The 14,031-nt window shown below is 39.5% G+C and overlaps 1 protein-coding gene and 2 non-coding genes across 3 annotated transcripts; 2 read left to right on the forward strand and 1 right to left on the reverse strand.

The window, feature by feature from the left end:
* Nucleotides 1-9,559: 9,559 nt before the first annotated feature.
* Nucleotides 9,560-11,798, reverse strand: LOC149922565 (uncharacterized). Its single transcript, XM_090162310.1, has 4 exons — nt 10,947-11,798; nt 10,667-10,891; nt 10,463-10,573; nt 9,560-9,919 (listed from the first exon to the last, which is right to left on the reverse strand). Exons 1-4 carry the CDS (start codon nt 11,796-11,798, stop codon nt 9,560-9,562), a joined length of 1,548 nt encoding a protein of 515 aa, XP_090018436.1.
* Nucleotides 11,799-12,987: 1,189 nt separating this feature from the next.
* On the forward strand, nt 12,988-13,069 carry TRNAS-AGA (transfer RNA serine (anticodon AGA)). The gene has a single exon. It is a non-coding gene; the product is annotated as a tRNA-Ser (tRNA).
* Nucleotides 13,070-13,671: 602 nt separating this feature from the next.
* TRNAS-GGA (transfer RNA serine (anticodon GGA)) lies at nt 13,672-13,754 on the forward strand. The gene has a single exon. It is a non-coding gene; the product is annotated as a tRNA-Ser (tRNA).
* Nucleotides 13,755-14,031: the final 277 nt, after the last annotated feature.

Raw genomic sequence — 14,031 nt, forward strand, 5'->3', positions numbered from 1 at the left:
CACGTACGCGTCGGTAAATATTATGATGTAGCTCTTGTTTATTGAAGTATTACTTTGATATAAGTTTATAATGCAAAAATGAAATCCTTTCATCGTGGAAAAAGTTTGATAGTTAAATAAAGATATGGTTTCTATTCCCATTGGCTATTTTATTTAATTCTATCAACCAAAAATCAAACTGGACTCACTATTTGCGGTGTCCTAAATTGGAAGGATGAGGTTAACGGTTGGGAGTCAAGTCCCAGCAACAAGGCCGGGTTAAATTGGCCTTCCTCCAAGCGTCAGCTAATTGGTGGCGCCCATGAAATCTGAGGACCTTTTTTGGACCAGGCCTATAAAATAAATTATGGGGCCTGAACCTACATGGGTCAGTAAGTAATTATTTCTACTTAGATATAATAACTAATAACTATGTTGAGACATTCAACGGGCTCGGTCCTTCAGTGGGTTGTCTAAGCTCGAGTCTAAAACCGTGTCTTGGCAGCCATTAAGTCCGCGGTAGAAATTCCTCGCTCTAGTGGGCGTCTTGAGACTTAGTTTCTGGAATGTTCTGGAAACTATCTCCCATTATTCAACTAAATTTAATCTGCCTTAAATAAGCTTTTTATTGGCTCTTATTATTGGCCCTAAATGGGTTAAAATGTGCAATAACTGGTGGCTTTACCGGGGAGACGGGGCTCGGCTCTTGTAACCCATAAGGGTGGTGGTGCACTAGGAGATGTTAGCTCTGTTCAAATGGTCCTATCTCCACATCCGACTTCGGTCAGGTTTGGGCTGGAAACTGAGCTTCGGCTCAGGCTAACGGAGAGGGTCCGTGCAAACTAGCCGCCTCGGAGGATTGAGTAGCCTGCTGTGGGGCGGCGGGTCTCCATAGGAGGCGCAGTGGTCCTGGTTCCTGCCGGGTTATGTGGACCACTGTCTGTCCATCGTTCCCATTTAGGAGCTGTTTCTGAAGGGTATTGTTGCGATATTAGTCTCGAGATGGCTTCACCATTCGAGTGTTCTGTAACTCGCAGCATGGCTGTCGCATAATTACACCGACAGGTGTGCGGATCTCAAACAGAGAAGTAACAATAAACTAGATGCTCTTACAAATGAGTCATTTTTGTAAAATAAGGACATAATGAAACAGTATTACTCTTTACCTACGTAGGTAGGGTGTCGGCTGGAGTTGCTATAGCATACATTCTTAATCCCACTGCTGTGTGCGAAGTCGGGTCTGGTTGTCCCATTGTTGCACTTTCTGCTGGGTTGAGTGGCTTGCGTCAAAGGTGCGACCATCAGTAGTAGGGTACTACTACCCTTGCTGAATTTGTCATCTGTCCGTGCTTGTGGACGCTGGCGTAGGGCACTGTGATGATAGACCTCCGGTGGTGTGGTTTTTATTACTAGGTACACTGGGCTATAAATTCTGACACACTGGCTCTTATTATAACTTTGCCAGCTGTACGTATCCGAATTAGCCATTACCACTCAAAATAGTCTTTAGCGTTTCGTAGACATCGGAACCGTAGTCATTAATCTTCTTAACGCAGTAGCCAGAATTTTGATTCGGGATGAGCACACAATTTGAAAACAACAATTGTACATACACCCATACGTTACCCCAGTGCCCCATGGCTACGCCACTATCTTGACGTGTATACAAAGGGTTTTAATTTTGGTTCAGTGTCATTTGTACCTTGCAATCATCGATCGACCACCCTCCCTAGACTACGACTCTTGTAACAATAATTTTTTTACCCATTGTTAAATTAATTAGTTGACTCAGTTATTATTATGAGTAGACGTAGTACCTGGTAGTGTAAATGTGAATTTTAGAACTGAGCACTATTCCCCTTAGAATCATCCTCCTAGGTTTTAAAGGAACGATTGTTAACTTCGCGCGAAGGTAAAAAATACTAGCCAGTGTAAAGCTAAGTAATATTACAACGTGAGAACAAAGAAATTAGAGCTTCTGAAGAATAACAAAATCGTGGTAAATCCCCTTCTTAGAGATAGATTCTTTCCCCTGTTGTAAGTTTTAAAAAAGAATGGTACATGATAAAATTCCAAATTTTATTATGTAGTGCATTAGCTTATATATTTACATATTTAAATTTACTAAATTAACGCCATCTACATATACTACATCCCCATTGGTCCTAATTGTAAATAAAGTCCCATCGCAACCCCAATGTAAGACTTATATTTTTGCCTCATTACCCCATAAATTAACCTTTTCAGGAATTTGGGGCAATAGATAATTCCCTCCCCTCATATTTCTAACCACGTGTGATACGCAGTGTGAAATACAGTCGTTTTTGAGGAATTATTCGACTAAAAGTATCCCCGCTTTGGTACTGCTTAAATTTCTCATATCTACTAGAACGCTTTTCGTGAATCTAAAACCACATACCTCATTATTAAGAAATTATATTTGAATAAATATCCAAATTATAATGAAAATAATTATTTTATAGCTCGGATATTGTTGTTTATATGTTAATTAAGGGTGCATTTAAGAAATACACACTAAATATGAAACAATAAAGGTTTCAAGTGATAAAACCTCTTCAGGGCGGGCACGCTTCCTCTAATAGAAGAATTGGGTGTTTCGACTATCGTTCTGACTAGCGCCATGAGTGGGAAAATAGAGAAGCTATGGCGCACCCTACCAGAAGAAAATAGGGGGAAGTACGCTTCTAGTCAGCTTTGGAAAGGCGTCACTTTTCACGAATTTTCGCGCCAAAACGGTTTGGCAGGAAATCGCGGATGAATACATCGTTTAAAAAATCAATTTTTCTTAAATTGAACAATTGTGACATATTGTCCTTCTCATTCTCTGCTAATTGAGCTAAGGCGTATTTGCTTTCGTCGTTTATAGCCGAGTTGAATCAAAACAAAAGTGGAACTACTTTTTCAGTTTGGTTTATTACGCGTAAAAAGGCATTTTCGTGGGTCACACGACGACTTCTATGGCTCAAAGCTACAGATACGTACTTCCCCTATTTTCTTCTGACCCTACCAAACAAGGAGGGTTCTACTCCCTTTAAGCAACGCAACGAATTTTTTCGTTAACTTTTAAGGGAAACCTTATTTTATTAGAACATTATAAATTGTTCTAGTCTTGCTTCTTCCTCACGAGGCTGTATAGGCCATAAGGGATTATAATTCTATCTTTCGATCCCATCCGTTGTGCCAAGAGGTCCCATCTTCAGCGTTGTAAATAGTTTTTCAAGTTTTACCATATCTTTCTCTATATCCAAAAATACCTGCCACAGGAATAGAAGGCCCTGCCTTTGTACGTGCTTTACTAAGATGACACGGGCAAAAGGTTATCCCTTCATTTCCGGTTATCTCTGGTCCAATCAAAAAGAAGCTTTGGAAATGACGGCCAATTAGATTCAAGCGGAAATGAACGGAGAACCTTTTGCACGTACCGAGCCCGTAACACTTTTCATCGACTCTTTCTATTCCTCTTGTAGTTTCTATGATTTAATAGCCCGATATTAACATTTCAATAAATATGAACTTTGGCATGGTAGCTCCGAGTGTTTATTTCTATCCCTTTAACCTTAATTTAAATAGCAGCGCTTGGTACAGCGAATCCTATACAGGGTATCTTCGTTTGATCGGCCCAGGCATTTTTCTCAAAAACTATATTTTCCGTATGTACTCTTTCGGTAGAGATCGTTGTTATTTTTTGAATTTCAGAAAATTCGTGAAATTTTGCACGGTTTTAGAATTTGTTGTTTTTGAACGCTAGGTGGTAGACGAAAAAGGTCAATGGAAACCTTTCATGGAGTTGGAATGGTCAAAATCGTACATTTTGTCACTGAAATAATAGGTCATGAAAAATAACAAGCTGGTCCTACCCAAATGTTTTTACGCCTCATGTTATTGTAATGATTGTCTGTGAAAAATGAACATGTTTTTAGCCAAATCATTATTTTACTTTTTCAAATTAAGTGTTAGAACATGTGCAATTATTGAAATAAGGAATTACAGAAAGTTTGTTTGTTCAATAATGCCACCGTCCACTGCTATACAAATCCGTACGCGATGAAGCATATTCTGGAACGAACCACGGACCATATCTGGAACGAGTTGGAACGCTGCAATGATTCTCTGGCGCAAGTCGTCTTCACTAGGGACTGGCGTCTTGTATGCTTCCTCCTTGACGAATCCCCACAGGTAAAAGTCCAGCGGTGTCAAATCTGGGGACCTAGGAGGCCATCGCACTAGACCATTCTTCCCAATCCCACGCTCAGGCAACTCGGTGTTCGGGTGTTGAGGTATTGCACGGCATGTCGTTCCTGGTGGGGAGGTGCACCGTCATGCAAGAACCAAAGGCGTGGCAGGTTGACTAAACGGACATCTTCCAACGCTTCTGCTTCTTCATTTCGTAGAAACGCCAAGTAGCTCACCCCATTAAGCCGATTCGGAAGACAAACTGGCCCAATGACGCGATCTCCTAGTAGACCTGTCCAGACGTTCAATCGGAATTGTACTTGATTGTGATGTGGGAATCCCCAGTGTGGATTTACATCGCTCCACATATGGTTATTCTGGCGGTTAAATGGGTAGTCCCTTCCAAAGGAACACTCGTTGAACGCCAGGATCAAACCATGGTACTGAACCAGTTACCGAAATCCAACCTAAGGCGCTGATCACCATCGTGAAGTGCTTTGTGGAGCGTGGCACGAAATGGGTGAAATTAATGGTGGTTAAGGACACTCCAGACATAATATTTTGACAAGTCCAAATCAGAGCCTGCCATTCTTATAATTGCTCGAGGGTAAGCGACAAAGTAGGCGATGACTGTGTCTTCCATATTAGTGTTATGACTTCTAGGTCCGCGGAATCTGGGACTCAAATTGCCGTCTCCTTCGAAGTCAGCAACAGCTCGGAGAATAGTGGGGTGATTTGGTTGACTGTCAGGATAAACAGAGTTGTTAAACGTGCGATTCGATGACCATCGCCGTACTATAACGAACTCAACCATCCTGGACCGCTGTTCACGAGTATAACGATTCATACTTTTTTACCGGATTACGTAGAGATAATGTTTTTCTAACAAAGCGTTGGCACTTTAAATACTAAAACGGATCCACATTTTAAACGAATCAGAAGTGAAAAAAAATGCTTTCGGTAATTCAGTTAGCATAAATTAGACATTTTATAGACACTAAAACCTACTTTTTCTTGTTTAATAAAAAACACAAACTTTTTGTCCATAGAAAACAAACGTGTGCGGGGTCCTACTGTAATTCCTTATAATATTGCACTTTGATTTGGCTCAAAACATGTTCATTTTTCACAGACAATCATTACAATAACATGAGGCGTAAAAACATTTGGGTAGTACCAACTTGTTATTTTTCATGACCTATTATTTCAGTGACAAAATGTACGATTTTGACGATACCAACTGCATTAGAGATTTTCGAGTATGCTCTACAACTTACTCTTTGAAAGTTTTCGTCTACCACCTAGCGTTCAAAAACTACAAGTTCTAAAACCGTTAAATATTTCACGATTTTTCTGAAATTCACAAATAACAACGATCTCCACCGAGTACATACTGAAAGTTTCACATTTCTAGAAGGTATAGTTTTTGAGAAAAATGCCTGGGCCGATCAAATGAAGACACCCAGTATTTTAAACCTAATAACCTTAACTTTAGTTATCCATTAATAGCATTTCATAACATCTGGTAGTAGTGGTAGAAAATGTCAACGGTGACTAACTTAGGTTGCGACCGATCCGTTCGCCCGTCGCCTAAGCTCGTAGAACAAGTTGGCAAGTCAAAATATACCTCTCCTCGGAAGAATTGTCCCTAGCGGTATTAATTTCTCGAGATAACCCTTAAAGATAGATCTCCGCAATTCAGAGTTATTTACTAAAAACGTAATCCAGGTTCAATCCCGCCCTGTATAAAATTTTAATTATAATTAAAATAATTGAGACGAAACAACCGAGTATAATTTATTCAGAATATTATAAATTAAGTAGTTACAACAGTGAGTTAGACGTACTTAAACAATGCACAATTGAATTTAACCCTATTTACGGTACAAGTTTATCAGTTAAATATAATACGAAGCCAATTTTAATGAAAGAAATATCTACAGAGGGTACTTGTATTTTTCTCGCTTACGAAATACGTTTTATTTCAAATTCAACATCTTAATCAGTCGAGAAAACGTTTAAAATAAATTACGAAGCAATGACGACCCAGTTAAAAACCAGACCAACATAAGTGTAAGCGCACGATGTATACAACTCGATAAAAATAAACGACTGAAAAAACGAAATAAAATACAAATAAAACGAAAGATATTTAAAATTACCATTCACAAATACGATTTTTCACGTTTATTATAATGATAAGCTTTTGGGCATGACTTACGCTCTTAAAGGTTCCTCTAAGACTGGACGTATTTGCGGGAAAAAGGAAATAAACTTAAAAAATAGTAGATACAAATATAAGACAGAAAAAACCAACAATACCAAAGATTAGACAAAAAAGAACGTAATCTCGATCAGTTAAAAACACAACAAAAAAGCGTATCCGAAAAAATAAACCTACTGACAAGAGTTTAACAATGTCATTGAATAATATATTACAGATTTATAACACAACGTAAAAGGAAACAATAACACAGCGGCAACGAATCAAAGTCCTAAAACCGCGCTCCCGGCTCAATTCCCGACGAAATAAAAACAAGTTCACAAAAATAAAAAAACAAAGTTCAATAAAACATATCCACAGATATTGTATTCATCCGTTTAGTAAAAAACCCGCCTTATCATAATGGTTGGTTCCTTTACTAAGGAAGTCAATGGCTCGGCGGTGAACTATCCGCGTGGTTTAGAGTGAATCTCTTGCACGAGGCAGACCCGGGTTCGATTACCGGCCGGCGCCAATAAATCGCAAATTGTATGATACCGTGTACAATTGGTGGAAACCCTGCCATTGGACGTTGAGAGGTTGCATAACATTCAGCACTCAGTCCGTCCTAAAGTCATTAAGAAGCAGTTGGAGAGAAAACGCCCCAGTTAATAGAGATGGCCATGAATCTATTAGTGGAGAGCGTGGTGCCATCTATTAATGGCAAAGGAAGCTAAAATTCAAAATAGGCAAATGATAACGTCGTCGGAGAGCCTTTGTAGAGTATTACATATAGACAACTTAACTCTATTTAGTGGGCTTTAACCTAAATTATACATCGCATATAAATAATATTGTTTAAAATTTATGTTATTTACGTTATTGATCAATTAAATATCTTGTTTCAATGTCGGCTATAGCGACATCTGTTGAAAAAAGAGCTACTTGCCGACAATTTCTTTAAGTTTTTACTGCGAAGCAAAAGTTCTAACCACTTCCCCACCCCATAGTTCGAAAGATTTGGAACTATTGAAGATGTTAGTTATATTAATTAAAATACGGTATTTTTGTTACTATTTAAGCTTTAAGAAAACCGTTTATTTATCTGAGAATTGAAGTTTTTTAATGTGCTCCAGCGATTACTGGTACAAATTAGATTAACTTAATCGTTGCTAATAAAATTATTTGTGCCAATTAGTCTTATAAATTGGTAACACTAATTGGCACAACGACAGGGCTATTCTGCTACAATTCTTTCGATATAATTTATTTCAAACACGCTAAACAATTGTTTACAAAGTGGGTTCAATTAAACCCTCATAGGCTGCAACTAGAGTTCTTAAATTACCGTAATTTAGGAAATCAGTAAATTACGCGGTAATTTATCGCGTAATTTACCGTGTTGCGGTAAATTACCGTAATTTTTTTTTTTAAAAAGGGTTTTTTTTACGATTAAAACAAGGAATACAAAGAAGAAACGCTTTTGTTGGGTATTATACATTTTATAAATTACCACAATAGGTTATAAATGCCCAAAAAATGTTCAATTACCTTCATTTTGAGATGAATTATCAGTATTATCATATTCCTCAAGGTATTCACTATCGTTATCATCCTCGTCAGATTCATCGATAGTTAATTGAACCGGTATAAACAGGGCTAGCCATAAGTATTCTTCCTATTAAACGTATCAAACTATTCTAACACGCGGCCTTCGACTCCTTGGAAATTCGCAACCAAAACGAATCTAGGTGGCGCAGCGGTGCCTAGCTCTTCGAGTTAGTGCGTTCCGCGGTTTACACCTATGATCTAGTGTTTGCTGGAGTGAAATTACATTATTAAACGATGCAAAAATACACTAAAACGCGAATAACGTTAGGTTTTGAGTTTTGTAATCTTGTGCGACGTATTTTTGGTGCATTTTAGCCCAAAAGATCAAAGAAAATTGAGAAACAGTGAAACACGAATACGATGGTAAATTACCTTACCACAGTAAATTACCCTGGTAATTACCAGGGTAATTACCATTTTCGTAATTTACCTGAGAAAATTGTAAATTACTGTTACCAGGGTAATTTACCGCGTAAATTACCAGGGTAAATTGCCGATTCGTATCTCTAGCTGCAACACAAGCTTAAGCTTGAGCTCGGACAATCATTTCATCAAATGAACGATCTATCAGTTCTGGTGTTACTTCTGGACAAGCAATTTCAATTATCCGGCGAAGATCGTCTCTCTTTTCAATTGGAGTTGCGTATACCCTTTCTTTGAGAAATGAAAGCACCAAACCAAACCCAACCGCAAATTAATCCGTTAACGCTCACCGTCGCACGGTGGTTTTGCCAACCCTTCGACAGTCCTAGCAACTGCGAACGCAGAGATTTCGAGAAACTGCGTACGCAATGATTAACCTTTGCACGGAAAATGTGAACGCGTTCGCAGGACAGACACACAGACAGACACGGTGATTGTATAACCCCTCCTAGAGGACATAGTTCCCTCGGAGAGGTAAAAATCGTTACACCAACTCTCGGCTCTATCATTGCCACCTGTATTATGAAAAGGCCCCAGTTAATAGAGATGGCCATGAATCTATCCGATTCTTCCAAAAAAGTGACTTTAGTGGAGAACGTGGTGCCATCTATTAATGGCAAAGGAAGCTAAAATTCAAAATAGCCAAATGATAACGTCGTCGGAGAGCCTTTGTAGAGTATTACATTTAGACAACTTATACTCTATTTAGTGGGCTTTAACCTAAATTATATATCGCATATAAATAATATTGTTTAAAATTTATGTTATTTACGTTATTGATCAATTAAATATCTTGTTTTAATGTCGGCTATAGCGAGATCTGTTGAAAAAAGAGCTACTTGCCGACAATTTCTTTAAGTTTTTACTGCGAAGCAAAAGTTCTAACCACTTCCCCACCCCATAGTTCGAAAGATTTGGAACAATTGAAGATGTTAGTTATTTATATTAATTAAAATACGGTATTTTTGTTACTATTTAAGCTTTCAATCGCTTATCTAACATCAAAGTCTATTTGAGTAACGAAAGTTCAAATTATTAAGGTTTAAAAACAACATAATAAAACACCATATTTAGTACCAAGAACCAGTTTAGAAAATAAGGAACATTCCACAACATACTCCCACCCAAAGGGAGTTTTACTAACTACCTTTACACCTCGTCAAGTTCTAAGTTACATAGGAGTTGTACGGGTCTCTTCAGAGCTGAAGTTGATGTACGGACCAGACAGGATCTAACTTTCTCGTCCCTTCCTGTATATACTTCTTCTATTTTACCGATCTTCCAAAGATGGCGCAGCAGTTTATCCTCTAAAATTAGCACGACATCACCCGGTTTTAGCGACGGTGAAGCTTTGACCCCTCCTTCCACTTCGGCCTGATGAGCGGAAAGTAGCTGGAGAATATACTCCTTGGTCCATTTATTCCAAAATTGACTTAACAATTTGTCTCGGTAAATCCATCGTTTAACCAGAGAGTTTCTATTAATGACTTGCAACTCCGGGTCTAAGACCTTTGGTTTTTGCGGTAAAGAATTTGCTCTCAAACCAATCAGAAAATTTTACGGGGTCAAGGGGATAGGATCATCTTTAATATCACATAGGTAGGTAATTGGCCTTGAGTTTACAAGAGCCTCGATTTCGATTAATGAAGTCTCCATCTCTTCATATCCCAGCAAGGCTCGACCGAGGCATTTCTTCAGACAATTCTTTACAGTTCTAACCAATCGTTAGAAAAAGCCCCCCCACCAGGGGGCCCGTTCGACGTTGTACCTCCATACGATATTGTGACAGGTAAAGTAGTTCTTTAACTTCGGTGACCAAAGACTCTTCCAAAGCTTTTCAAGTTCTGTCTTGGCCTTCTTAAACGTCTTCGCGTTGTCCGAAAAGACTATTTTGCAGATACCACGTCGAGCAATAAAACGCTTTATAAATAAGATGAAGTTTTCCGTCGACATATTGCTTACTAGCTCCAGGTGAATTGCTCGAGTGACAGCGCAAGTAAACAGGGCAATGTACCCCTTCGTGACTACCTTCTCGGTATTAACTTGTTTTACCATCAATGGTCCCGCAAAGTCTACGCCGGTTACGTGAAACGGTGGTGACTCCGATATTCGATCACGTGGTAAAGGAGCCATGTCCTGCGCCGTCAGTTTAGCCTTCATTCTCTGGCACGGTAAACATTTAGCTATAATACTTTTAACCACTTGACGTCCTCTCATTATCCAATAGGTCTCCCGTATTCTTGAAAGTGTCATTACCACACCCATATGGAAAACCTGATCGTGGACAGACTCTATGATTAGCCTGGTCAGGTGATGATTTCCTGGTAATAATATAGGATGACGCATTGCGTAGCTAATGGTTGCTTTCTGAAGTCTTCCTCCCACCCGTACGACTTGGTTATCATCCAGGAAAGGGTCGAGACTTTTTAACTTGGAGTCGGACTCAATAGGCTCTTTATTTTCCAATGTATGTATTTCTCCCTGAAATGCGTTCTTCTGCGCAATCTTAACCCAGTAGATCTGAGCCTTATCTAACTCTTCTGGGGTAAGTTTGTTTTTTATTATAGCGTTCAAGTTTTTCGAGTAGTGAACATATCTTTGTATCCAAGCCGTAACTCTCAATGCTTGCTTTAGATGGGGTTATGTCCAGGACCGGTTGTATGGAAACTTGAACAGCACATACGGTTTGCTGTACATGTATTGAACGTAGCTCTTTAAGGTCGACCTTCGGGGGCCAGTTAGTCCACTTGTCTATAGGTTCAAGTAAAAATTGTGGCCCCTTCCACCATTGGTTACTACTAACTAAACAGGATATAGTGACACCTCTCGTTTGTAAATCCGCCGGATTCGCTTTTCCCGTCACGTGATGCCATTTCTCTGGATCCGTTAGCGACTGAATTTCAGCCACCCTATTCGCAACAAAAGGTTTCCAAGTCCTAGATGTACTTCGGATCCAATAATAGGCGTCCATAGAATCCGTCCAATAGTGGACATTGATTATCCCTCCTTGAAAGTCTCGTACGATGAACTCCATAAGACGTGCACCAACTAGGGCGGCCATTAACTCCAAGCGAGGTAGAGTAAGCCTCTTTAAGGGGGCAACCCTGTTCTTTGAGGCGATAAAGTTAGTGTCTATCGAATTATCTTGGTAAACGGTTCGGATATACACCACCGCTTCATACGCCTTCTCGCTTGCATCACAAAAGCAATGCAGCTCCATAGACGACCTTGCCTCTCTCGAACCTTTGAAATAGCATCTTGGTATCGATATTTCATTCATTCTACCGAGCTCTTGACGCCAGCGTTCCCACACCGATAACAATTCATTTGAAACCTCTTCATCCCATTTAACACCATTTGCCCACAGCTCCTGTAGTAGACATTTCATTCTTACGGTAAACGGCGATAAAAACCCAACCGGGTCAAATATTCGAGAGGCCGCTTGTAGAAAGTATCGTTTAGTTTTCCCAAAAGTTGTCGAAATGAATTGCTGCAGTGACGTAATGTCAATTCGTAGTTCGTCCGAATCCGTTGCCCATACCACTCCGAGGACCTTCAGCAAAGTTGACTCCGACGACTCGTCGGAATGAGTTTCCGTCACCTCGAACCTCTCAGATATCTCCGCAATTAATAGTTATTTACTAAAAACGTAATCCCGGTTCAAGTGCCAAGTCGTGAATTCGAAAAAAGGGGAAGGGGAATTCAAAAAGAAAAAGTAGTGGTAATCCGTTGGTTTGTTTACGGAATAGGTATCGCCATCTATCGTAGCTAACAGATGTAAGTACTTTTATCTAGATGTAGTGCGAAGACGCGAGGAAACATGACGCCGTTAACTTCGCAGTGAATGGTATAAAGTTGGCAGAATAGCTTTGGAACAGACTAGAAGGTGCCATCCATGAACAATATAATTGCGTCGCGTAGTATCCGTTCCGAATCATAAATAATAAAGTTTGGCTGATCAATCGTTTCATCTAGCTTTTTACAGCGGCACGTTACGAAAACTGCTAAATCAAGAACCAAACACTTCTTTTTTTAAATAACGTAATTAAAATTAGTTAAATAAAAATATATAATCGGTCTTTCCGGCGAGGCATGTCAATAAAAATTTTGAAACGTGTCGAATTGAATTAGCGGCGGAATGCATCGACGGTGAATGCGGATAATTTGCAGTTGCAAAATGGCCAGGCGGCGACTTAAACTGTGACGAAACGGGATCGAGACCTTTTATACCATCCCTTTAGAAAATATTACCAAATTGACAGTATTTACGGCGACGTACAACAAATCTGTTGGTATCCCCTCGCACAGATGCAAATCTAGCCGAATGTAGGTGGTACTTTTTCCTATAAAGCTTTGGCTATAGAAATGGATCTTATCATTAATATAAGTAACTGATTAACAGGGCAGTCGTGGGTGAGTGGTTAAGGCGACAGACTAGAAATCTGTTGGAATCTTCCCGCGCAGGTTCGAATCCTGCTGACCGCGTTAGTAAATTCCTCTATTGCTCTTTGGATGTGCAAAAAAATCCGTAAGATATTATTCTTATCAACTTTCATAAAAAAAAATAGATTATAAGGGCGGTCGTGGCCGAGTGGTTAAGGCGACAGACTAGACATCTGTTGAGATCTTCCCGCGCAGGTTCGAATCCTGCTGACTGCGTTAGTAAATTCTTCTATTGCTCTTTGGATGTGTAAAAAAATCCGTAAGATATTATTCTTATCAACTTTCATAAAAAAAAGTAGATTATAAGGGCGGTCGTGGCCGAGTGGTTAAGGCGACAGACTAGACATCTGTTGAGATCTTCCCGCGCAAGTTCGAATCCTGCTGACTGCGTTAGTAATTTCTTCTTTTGCTCTTTGGATGTGTAAAAAAATCCGTAAGATATTATTCTTATCAACTTTCATAAAAAAATTCGATTATAAGGGCAGTCGTGGCCGAGGGGTTAAGGTGACAGACTTTAAATCTGTTGGGATCTTCCCGCGCAGGTTCGGATCCTGCCGACTGCGATTGTTAATTTTTCTCTTTGCCTGTTTAAATCAATCCGTAAGATATTATTCTTATCATTTTTCACAAATTTATCTAGTTATTAGGCAGTCGTGGCCGAGTGGTTGAGGCGACTGACTAGAAATCTGTTGTGATCTTCCCGCGCAGGTGCGAATCCTACTGACTGCGTTAGTAAATTCTTCTCTTGCTGTTTGGATGTGTGAAACAATCCGTAAGATATTATTCTTATGAACTTTCAGAAAAATTTTGATCATAAGGGCAGTCGTGGCCGAGTGGTTAAGGCGACAGACTGGAGATCTGTTGGGATCTTTCCGCGCAGGTTCGAGTCCTGCCGATGCGTTAGTAATTTCTTCTCTTGCTCTGTGGATGTGTAAAACAATCCGTAAGATATTATTCTTATCAATTTTCAAAACAATTTCGCCGAGTGGTTAAGGCGACAGACTAGAAATCTGTTGGGATCTTCCCGCGCAGGTTCGAATCCTGTTGACTGCGTTAGTAAATTCTTCTCTTGCTGTTTGGATGTATAAAACACTCCGTAAGATATTATTCTTATCAATTTTCAAAAAACATTCGTTATAAGGGCAGTCGTGGCCGAGGGGTTAAGGCGACAGACTAGA

Source organism: Leiobunum rupestre, chromosome 11 (assembly GCF_980474605.1).
Source record: "Leiobunum rupestre chromosome 11, qqLeiRupe1.1.hap1, whole genome shotgun sequence".
Classification (NCBI taxonomy): Eukaryota; Metazoa; Arthropoda; class Arachnida; order Opiliones; family Sclerosomatidae; genus Leiobunum; species Leiobunum rupestre.